At 30.1% G+C, this 11,037-nt stretch overlaps 2 protein-coding genes across 2 annotated transcripts; one reads left to right on the forward strand and one right to left on the reverse strand.

The window, feature by feature from the left end:
* Nucleotides 1–734: 734 nt before the first annotated feature.
* On the forward strand, nucleotides 735–3,600 carry LOC106784500 (dnaJ homolog subfamily C member 3). Its single transcript, XM_014744112.1, has 6 exons — nucleotides 735–1,083; nucleotides 1,162–1,272; nucleotides 1,346–1,545; nucleotides 1,619–1,944; nucleotides 2,027–2,367; nucleotides 2,463–3,600. Exons 1-6 carry the CDS (start codon nucleotides 1,035–1,037, stop codon nucleotides 2,879–2,881), a joined length of 1,446 nt encoding a protein of 481 aa, XP_014599598.1. The 5' UTR covers nucleotides 735–1,034; the 3' UTR covers nucleotides 2,882–3,600.
* LOC106784471 (IQ domain-containing protein D-like) lies at nucleotides 3,439–7,460 on the reverse strand. Its single transcript, XM_014744031.1, has 8 exons — nucleotides 7,408–7,460; nucleotides 6,594–6,843; nucleotides 5,919–6,128; nucleotides 5,126–5,472; nucleotides 4,568–4,851; nucleotides 4,079–4,326; nucleotides 3,701–4,001; nucleotides 3,439–3,512 (listed from the first exon to the last, which is right to left on the reverse strand). The coding sequence occupies exons 1-8, from the start codon at nucleotides 7,458–7,460 to the stop codon at nucleotides 3,439–3,441; spliced, it is 1,767 nt and encodes a 588-aa protein (XP_014599517.1).
* Between the last annotated feature and the right edge of the window lie 3,577 nt (nucleotides 7,461–11,037).

Consider the following 11,037-nt stretch of genomic DNA (forward strand, 5'->3'; position numbering starts at 1 on the left):
AAGAAAGGGTGGATAAGCAACATGAAAAATTGCAACAACAGCAACAAGAAGAAAAATTTAACTGTACGTCGTACGGCTATCGAAAGAAATAATAAAAAAAAGAAAGTGTCTCAAATAAAAAAAAAAAAAAAAAAAAAAAAAAAAAAAATAAAAATGAAAATAAAAATAAAAATAATAAAAAAAAGAATAAACAACCAGCCTTAAAGTAATACAAGTGTGTGTATATAACTATATAAAAGTATACACATCTCGTTCATTAGCGATAAGTTCGCGACACGGTTCACCGAAATAAATGCGTGCTCGTGCTCCCAAAAGAAGACTCGGGTGAAGAATGATTTTATTAGTGTCAATATTGTTACAAAATATACTACTTCATACGGGTCGATGTATCGCGCATGTTCAGTAACTGTTTATTCGTTCGGTGATTCTTTCGTTTATTTATAGTATTATACAGGAAGTGACAGGAGACTTCTACGAAATGAATCGATATAATAATAAAGGTGCGAAAAGGATTGAAATCTTGTGAAATATTTTATATTTTTATTATTTATATCCCTCGTTATTAATATTTATATTATTTCTTCGGTGTGTTTTTAATGCACCATTTGGCAAAAACAATTACATCAATTTCGTTTCTATATTTAAACAACAAAGAAAGAAAGACGAAAGATTTGAATAGAACATATCGAAACATAATGATTAAATAATACATTTTTTATTTGAGGCATCGAAGATGCATCGATAATTTATCTAGAAGTCGAAAATTGAGAATATTAATTTCAAGTATTGATCGTAATACTTTTCAAATTTGTATGTAAAGCCCGCTACATGAAGCGTTAAATTATCACAAACTTTCATTGGTGGGGAAAAGTCGTGTGTGCTGGACCAATCACATGAGACCACGATCGCAATGGCGGTTTGGTTGGACAGTTTTATGTTATCGGCTGGATGAGTATATCTTTTTGGAGACAGACTGTTTCTTTACTTATTTATAAAATTACACCGAAGATTGTGAATCAATTTAATACCCAGTCATGTATAACTACGGCTTGTTATTGGTTTTATTGGATTTATCTTTTGATTGTAAGTAATCCTAACCTAGGTCGTTAAGTAAAGTAAGTTAGATAAATAACATAATAGATATTTGAATGTTAATTTTAGTGGTAGGCAGTGTTTCGCAATTGGAAATTGATAAGCATTTGGAGTTAGGTAGAGAATTCCTTGTACATGGACAATTGCAGGATGCATTGTCACATTATCATGTGGCTATTGGTAAGTTTGTTGGTTATATTTGTGTAGATATATCATTCTTCATATTTATCCATATTCTTCATATTTATTTTAGAGGGAAATCCTAATAATTATTTAGCATATTATAATAGGGGAATGGTATATTTGGCATTAGGAAAAGCAAAATTCGCTATTCTTGACCTTGATAAGGTCTTGGAATTGAAACCAGATTTTACAGGAGCTAAAATGCAACGTGGAAATGTATTATTTAAACAAGCTAAGTTTGACTTAGCAGGAAGAAACTATAAAGAAGTTGTATGTACCTGTTAATATATAATTTATCTGGTGCGTTGATTTATATAAAATAGAATATATGTTATATCGGCAGCTTGAAGTGGAACCGGATAATGAGGAAGCTGCAACTATGTTATTTACAATATCAAATCTTGAAACGGATATGCAATATGTAGAAGATATGGTTAAAAATAGGGATTGCAAGACTGCGATTCAACAAATAACACGACTTATAGAAACTTGTCCATGGTCGCTTGAACTTAGAGAATTAAGAGCAGAATGTCATGACGCTTTAGGAGATTATATGAGTGCTATTAGTGATATACGTTCTACTACTAAGTTACTATCTGACAATACAGAAGGTTATTATAAGCTATCTGCAATGCACTATCGTGTTGGCCAAGTAGAAGAATCACTGAGGTGAGATGTGTGTACTTTTCGCTGCAAAATTGATTACTTGCAGATTCATAATAACGGATTTTAATGTATCATTAATGTTTAGGGAAATTCGAGAGTGTTTAAAATTAGATCCAGAACATAAAAAGTGTTTCCCATTTTATAAAAAGGTTAAAGAAGTATCTAAATTTCTGGGAAAAGCAGAATCCTTAGAGGAATCCAATCCTCAAGGTTGTATAGAATCTGCTGAACGCGTACTCCGTATAGAACAAACTGTAAAGTATGTTAGATATCCTGCCTTACAGTTCCTCTGCAGATGTTATACTGCTAACTCGGAACCAAACCGTGCAGTTAAAAGTTGTCAAGAAGCATTAAAAATACGAGAAGAGCCATCTACTTTGTGTGACAGTGCAGAAGCATATCTTGCTAATGAATTATACGACGACGGTAACGTTGATTTGTCTATTACGATACGGTTATTATTTTCATATAATTATAATTCATTTAATAACTTTGTTATATTTGTTTATTTTTTGATACAGCGATAAGAGATTATAAAAGAGCATTAGACATTGATCCTTATTTACAAAAAGCAAAACGAGGATTACAGAAAGCTCAACAACGGCAGAAGATTTCAGAAACGCGGGATTATTACAAAATATTAGGAGTACTTAGGACAGCTTCGAAACGCGAAATTATAAAAGCGTACAGAAAAGCGGCACAAAAATGGCATCCCGATAACTTCCAAGAAGGTGAAGAGAAGAAACAAGCGCAGAAGAAATTTATTGATATCGCTGCTGCCAAAGAAGTACTAACTGATGACGAAAAAAGAGCTAAATTTGACCAAGGGGAAGATCCATTAGATCCTGAATCTGGAAAGCATCAGCAAGGCTTCAATCCCTTCCAAGAATTTCATCATTTTCATGGTTCACCTTTCCAATTTAAATTCCATTTCAATTAGTTATGCATATGGAATTTAACATGCATTTCGATTTTTAGCGCAGCACAACTGAAATCTTTTGTTTCTGTGCTATATTTGCGTGTAATTTCGAATTTGGCTAACTTTATTTTTAAATATGATTTCGCTAAATCTACTTCGTTGGTATTCTCGCATTTGAAATATTTCCCAGATTGAAGGACCACATTCGAAAGAACGATTTGACGTATCGTATATGAGATATTAGAAGACGTAATCGTATTACTAAAAACACTGCATAACGGAAGTGCGTGAATACTTTAAGATCATTGATTATTGGCTAATGAAAGCCAATATATATATATATATACACACACATATTGATTAAATATTAACGTATTTTCTATACGCAGACTGAATAAATATCGTCGATTGTACATCAAGTAAATACGCGTTATGTATAAAATTAATCATTTGAGTTATGGTATTGATATAACCAACGAAGTCTATTGTTTTAGGAGAATCATATTACGATGATCCTATTGTCGATTGTAGATACTTTTTATCGAATATCTATTGTATGGGTTTTTCGAGATGTATTTTTACTCGATGCCATTGATTATAAGCGATAAATAGGACAATGCTGTGCGCGTGTGATGTTTAAATGAGCGTGAGTCTGAATTTTATGTAAATATTTTATCTCTAATCATTGTTTGAAAGTATATTTGAATAATTTATACAGATAAATACGGACAAACATCGAATTGTGTAGTAATATATCCTTTTATAATCCTCTGAAACAACGTTGAATTCATAGTTTTTCTTGTTCTCTTTTTCTCTTAATTCATTTAATTTTATTTCTCTTTGACTTATTTTCTTCAAATTTCTTTCCTCGATCTTTCAATTTCTTCCTTCTCGCCGCTGCCAATTTCTTTCTCTTACGTAATCGTACTCGAAGATCTTTGTACTCACCCAGTTGATGTCTTACCATATATCCTCTCCATACTGATTCAATGATCGTAGCTGCACGATCCAGAATCGCTTGATATTTAGCTTCATCTTCCAATCTTTTAATTTCAGCTAGATTTGCATCGATTATTGCATCCCTTTCGTCTTTCATAGCACGCAAATCTTGAATTTCGATTTTCTGTTCCTCAACCTTAACCTTTTGAACGAACATAAGAAAAAAAAATATTTCAGAAACTCGATGGACTGTATTGATAAGAAAAGGAGAAAAAAAACCTTTAAATCGTCTATCTCTCGTTGTCGTCGTTCGATCTCATTATTATATCGATTGGTCCATGCAAACATTTCATCCTCCATATCTTTGATATTCTCTTCATAGTATGCACTAAGTTTTCCAGTAACTATTTCCTCCAAGCTTTGTTCCTTTCGATATTTATTCAGTTCATTCAAAAGACTTTGCTCTTCCACGTCGTGTTTCAACTTTTGCTGAGTTAATCTCGCCTTTTCCCAATTTTCAACGTAACCTGAGAGAACAAATATTTTTATATTTATTATTTGATTAACATATATAGGAAAAGCTTGAAAAATGAAAAAAGAGGGTGATTTGTATATTAAATTAAATATATTTTAATTTAAAAATATTTGTACGATTATATCGTTTTATTGTCTTTTTCGTTGTTGCCGTCTGTTTGATCACAAATTGGATTATGTTCATTCTCTTTTTGATTGATGCAACATATTACAAATACGAATAATATCACTTACCCATTTTCAATGCTATCTCGTAAACAGTATCGTCGACTTTTCCGTTTGTTATCTGAGCCAATTCCAGCAACTCCCTTTTCTCGCGTTCCTTTCTACTAGTTTCATCTTTGATCAATTTTCGTAATTGATTAACTTGATTCTCCCAAATCGTACAATTTTCTTCGAGATTATGTTCGTCCTCGAACATCTTTGCGATATTATTCACTTCCTGTTCGAGTCTTTCGAATTTTCGGAAATGTTTGATCTCATCAAGTGTCTCATTTAAAATCTTGTGCACGTATGTTCTGAAATATTACCCCTTACGAGGTAAAATTTATTTAACAATTCGAACTTGGAACAAGTAATTATTATTTCAAAACATTTCATTTCGCGAGATAATATTATTTATATATAATTTATAAACAACATATTTATAAAAAAGAAAATAATAAAAATTTGATCAATCCGTTCTGCGTATACAAATTCGTTCTTCTAAATTTGTTAATATTTGTTAATAATAACAAAAAAAAAAAAAGAAAGAAATATATTACTATTAACTCACAATCGGTGGACACGAACCTGTCTCTCTGAAGTTTTTCTGCTACCGTCAACGTCAACGGTGGCAAATTAGCTTCCTTTCTGAATATTCTATGAGGTTTCCTCGAGACGTCGTATTTCTCATTTATGGGTTTTACAGTATCGTCCCAAAGATCATTGATCTCCGCTGGTATAGCATATCTTAAGACAGCCAAATGATTAACGCATTCCTCAAGGACGCAGGCTATCACTTTTGCTTCATAAAATGATAAAATTGATGTAGGATACACGTCGAGTTGCATACTCAATACACCTATAACTTCTGATTTTTCGTATTTTCTTTTAAGCATTGACACTTCCGAGATCGACGTTTGTTTATCTTCGGTCGGCTGCATTTATTAGAAATTTATTAGAAATATTATACAATAGGATCGTTTATCGCGATCAGCCATTTTTTTGTTTAATTCTTTATTTGATTTTATTAGCTACCATTTACTTTTGTCGATATTTTTTTTAATCTTTTTTTTTTCATTTTACTTGTGTATTATGTATCATCGTTTGTGAAAGTGTTACGGGTTGATCGAAAAGTTTGTGCAGATTTAGAAAAAAAAAAGAAAAAATGGATTCGAAGACACAATCCAAAAATATATTTTATATTTTATTAAATAGAAATGAGATATATATTTTTTTTTTTTCGACGATAAAACATCATTTTTAATTTTTCAACGTGGTCTCGTAATATTTAGAAATGACGTAAGCTCAAAAATTTTCGATCAATTTTCGTAGTTATTATTAAATCGGCAAAAAATTTTGGGTCGAATAACCATAGACATACTTTCGTCCCGCTGTCGGTCGAAGAAATTTCCGTCTCGATTGAGGATTTTGGTAATCGAAATATACTTGGTCTAGGCTGCAAAATGGTTCCACGTTTTTTATATCTTATTAGATCTTCTCCTTGTAAAAATCTTTTCGGTTCAACGTCAGAAATGGGTGTAGCCGTATCTTCTTCTTGTTTTATCCCCTCTTCCTTCATCCTTTCTATTTGCTGTAAATATATTTTTTTTATGTAAATAGAACTTTTCAGATTTGTAAAATAAAATATTATATACAGGGTCTTTCGCGCCTAACTCGCGACCATCTAAAATATCTCGTTTATTTCGTACGATAGAAAAAAATATCAATTGAAAAAAATATTCTGTTCGAAGACGCCGATATAGTGATGGGTCGAATGTTTTTTTCAAGGTTATTTTTTTTTTTAAATTTCAAGATCACCGTATTTTTTTTTTATCTTAAAATGAGTCTCTGAGAGAAAGAATATTAAATTTTTATCGAAATTCGTTTTATGTTGGAAAAAAGTCCTATGTGGTGTATACTGAGGTATACTACGGTGTACCATAAGTTTACATGGTTTTCAATTTTGGTATGATGGAAAAAATCTACTAAATAATAAACATATATATACGTGTACTTGTTTAGTGTGAAAGTTTAAAATTTGTTGCATAGCTCTTACCATCGTTTCTTCATCGATATTTGAAATTTTATTTAAATTCAGAGCCGAGGAAATAGCACTTTTCTTCTTTATAATATCGATCGTGGATATATCTGTAGATTTATCACGAATGTAGATCGTACCTATTCGGTTTTGATCCAACACAATCGATGAAATTGTGGTTAAAGAATTTTCGTTCATGAAATTTTGCATGTTTTCTTCCCTGTTCGTTTCTAAATCCTCTGCCATGTTTTTGTTGTCAATGTCTTTACTATGGTATAAATTAAAAAAGGTTATTTATTAATGTTATAGAAGAAATTAGTTTTCTTCTGTTTTTCTTGTTTCCTTTGCTTTGCAACGAGTCGAAATTAAAAAGTTTACGCACATGTGAACGTTTCGTTTGAAAGTTACGTTTATTAATTTCATTCGATCATCATTCGTTCTCTCACATCAGTAATCTATAATTAATTGAGCATTTTAATTTGTTTGTCATTCCTTTCTTTTTATTTTTGCATAATATAAGATCGGTTAGATTTATGTCAATTCTATAATACACTACAATTATTCGCTTCTCGTGGATTATTATATCATCTAGATAAGTATGTAATACTCCTTTCTTCCATACTTCAATAAGATCGTAATAATTATTTCGTGATTTAACTAGTTATTTTTTGAGTCAATGTATTTTTCGCGTTTCAACGATAACACATATACACATCAGAGAAATATTTCAAAACAACGTATCCGTTTTAAGATAATATTACGTAATAATAACTCATTCTATGAGATAAGTATTACCACCGTACGTAGTAGAAAATCGTAAAGAGTATATTACCAAATCGGGTATATCAAATGTTCAGTCACATCATTATCTTGTTCAGTTGCCATGATCGCGTCGCAACACTAATCTAATTCGGCGTGAAAATCGGTTTACGATACGTATATATCTGCGTAATTCTTGTCTCAAAAGAAAAATAAAAGATGATTTGTTTTTTTCGGATAGGATGCAAATTTTTTTTCATATATTATTTCAGGTGGTAGGGAATTGGGATGGTGGTAGGGGGTGGGAGTGGGGGTGTAGGGAGAGGGAATGGGTGGGGGAAGTTATATATAAGAAGAAAACGCTTTTACTTTCGACATTGGTCACTAAGAAATTACCAAGATAAATCTGCCCACTGTAATTGTAGAGACAGAATATATATTATTATACCTATAAATTTAGTTCAATTAAAATTGATAAATATTCTGGTAAATTTACGTTGCCACACTCGCGTTATCTAAATCTCGTTTAAAACTCGCGTATCCGCGTGCTTGACGACCTATGGTCGATTTGAAATTAATTTACACGGAAGTTTTGGTTCAACAAGCCAAAGAGGTTTCACTTTGTATGATTTTATAATGCAATTCGACTTGGCTAGTTGTAAAAGATTTTTCTTGTTGTTTCTTTCTTTGTCCATTAGAGAATTGTATGTCGTTCGAAAGACGTTACTCGCGGATAATTCTTTACGAGAAAAACATTAAAAAGACTATATAATAAAACGTCGTCGAAAAGTTAACGCGTTTTAACGTTACAAAGTAAACACATCGTTGTTGAAAGCATCGAGAATGAGTTCCTAGTAACTAGTAAAAAGATTAATGGCTTTCGAAAGTTTCCTTCTTAAATAGAAGAAGAAGAAGGAGAAGAAGAAGAAGAAAAAAAATACATCGGCGAAATAAGAACCGATGAATTATAGTGGACTCACTTGATTACGCCCTTACGAATACGTTAATTAAAGCATCTTTCTACGTATCACATACAGAAAGAGTATGTGTTATATATAATTATCCTATGTATATAAGTACAAGCAATCATTCGTAAATTAAATTTTTTACGGAACCGTGTTGCATTTCTACAACGTAATAAAATACAAAAAATATATATATTTATATATAATATAAATGTTTATATTAATATAATTATTAATTATTCATAATAATTACATATATAATAATATATAGTAATATATATATTTTATAATTATATTACAACATATATAATTTTATATATATATGAGATGGAATAATAATATATAAATAATTGTACGCGTGTATAGATAAATTTGAAACAAACGTTTATTTTTCGCGAAATGAAATTTTTAATGAATAAAATCTATTGGCAATAAATCGATATTTATTTGTATAACCAAAGTTAAGTTTAATAAAAAATTCTATCGAAGTATAGATAATGCTTGTATTGTGACATGTGCAATTGATGTATGATTTCTTCTTCTTCTTCTTCTTTTATACAACGAAGAACAGGAAATATCTAGTCTATCTATCTCGTTCGTTGCAATTATATCCGTGACACTTAATAAGTTCGTATTCGATGGACGTATGATGTTAGTTTTTCTCTGTCTTTTTTTTTCTTACTTGATCGATAGATCGGCATCCCTTTTTCTGTCGCGTTCCACACTGTACGTACCAGACATTGGAATGCGAGAAAAAAGTCATTGTCCAAACGAAACTATTTGTCTTTTACGAAAAGTCTGGAAACGCGTTGATAATCTTCTTATAAATATTTCGTTCTAATTATCTGAAGAGTTAAACAAAAGTGTATCCCTTTTGAAAAAAAAAAATATTTAATACGTACCATATTGATATTTCATGTGATTCACGTTTGGAAATTAATATATCAAAAATATATTTATAAATGTAATATAATAATCGAATATATATATATCGATTATGTTCAGTCAAAAGAATAATATCTGAATTTATTGCGCGAAAAAATTAATTTTTAACAAGACAAAAATTATCAGATTTGAGAAAAGAGTGTGCTTCTCGTTAATATTTTTTTCATATACACGTTATTATAAATTCGAAGAAATAATTTTTTCATACAAAAAAAAAAAAAAGAAAAAACATAAGAAGATATAAAATACAAATGTATAGTTATTATAGACGCGATAAAAATTTATAAATCGAGTATATGAACTTTCCCAGGCAACCGAATACATTTATTTTTTTCGAATGAATGTTATACTTTTCGATAATATTATTATTCTAGTTAGATACACCGGCACAATTATTATTACGTTTGTCTTTTTCTTTCTATGAGAATATCCCTTGAGACAAAAGTTAAGAATCGAACGTTTGGAAATTCTTAATAGCGATTAAATGGCCATTTAATTATGGCACCCGTTGTCAGCTTTTGTACGACTTTCTCCGTCAATTAAGTACCTGAATTACATTTAACCATTAGAAATAGAGTATTCCATTGCGTACGCGTTCTTTTGCGTATAATTAGAATAATAAAGATACTTTCAATATCTGTCTTGTTCTCTTATCAATATATTCAAAAGTCGTCCTCTTATAATTAAATAAATATAATTTTATATGGTAAATATAAAACAGTTAATTTGAAAAAAGAAAAATTGACAAGCCTATTTTAATATTCGAAGGTATTAATTGAATTATACAAAAAATATATATATATAATATATATATATTTTCATATTTTTCTTCTCCTTACACAATTAGATACTGATTTAATTCGTTAGTTAATATAATTAAATATTAATTTTGCAAAATATTCGTCTTAATAATTTGTGCTTTTTAATGTATTGGTTTCTCTTCTAATTAGATACCTTGTACTATACATTAATCATAATGAACGAACTAATGGATAATGATTTCCTATATTATTGAACAGGTGTTCTGATTAATGAATCAGAAAGTTTCCGAAAATTGAAAGTTTCATATAAACGTTCTATACATATTCGTTTGCGATTAGCAAGATGTTATGAGTTTCTAACAAATGAAATACATATCATTCGATTGAAGTCACACTAATTCTGAGTGTTACCCTACTTCCATGGAAAACTTTGTCGTAGAAACTATTTTCTATTCCGTTCTGAAGCAATTATTACTTATTATAGGCAGGATAGCCGGTTTGTGCAATGTAATCGTTTGGGTGCCGCTTTTTCACATCGAGTACCAGTTTCCTGCTGATCACTTTCTTACCAAATATCTGTATCACTTTTCCTAATTGTGTTCTGCACATTCCATCTGGTAGTTTTATACGGTTACATAAGTATCAGCATAATTCGTAAGATCTGTTGTTTAATTTTTTTCTTCGATTGAAATTAGAGTAAAGAACTTTACTAATGAGATATATCCGTTCGAATAAATAACACGAAGTTTTAATTAATCCCCGAGTATCGTCAATTATTAATCGTATATATATATATGTATATGTTCGTAATTATGAAATTGATCTGATAACTCAAAATTGAAAAAAGAAAAATGAGTTTATTAGTTATATTTCATAACACATTATATTTTAATTGTAAGGGGAAAACAACAAAGTATATAAGAAAATTGTTGAGAGAATAAAATGAATTTAAGATTGACGATCGAATAACAAAAGATCGGATCGAAATCTTTAAGCCATTATTTCCTTTTTTTTTCCTTTATTATTTATTTC

Source organism: Polistes canadensis, unplaced genomic scaffold (genome assembly GCF_001313835.1).
Source record: "Polistes canadensis isolate GaletaPanama2010 unplaced genomic scaffold, ASM131383v1 scaffold_36, whole genome shotgun sequence".
NCBI lineage: Eukaryota > Metazoa > Arthropoda > Insecta > Hymenoptera > Vespidae > Polistes > Polistes canadensis.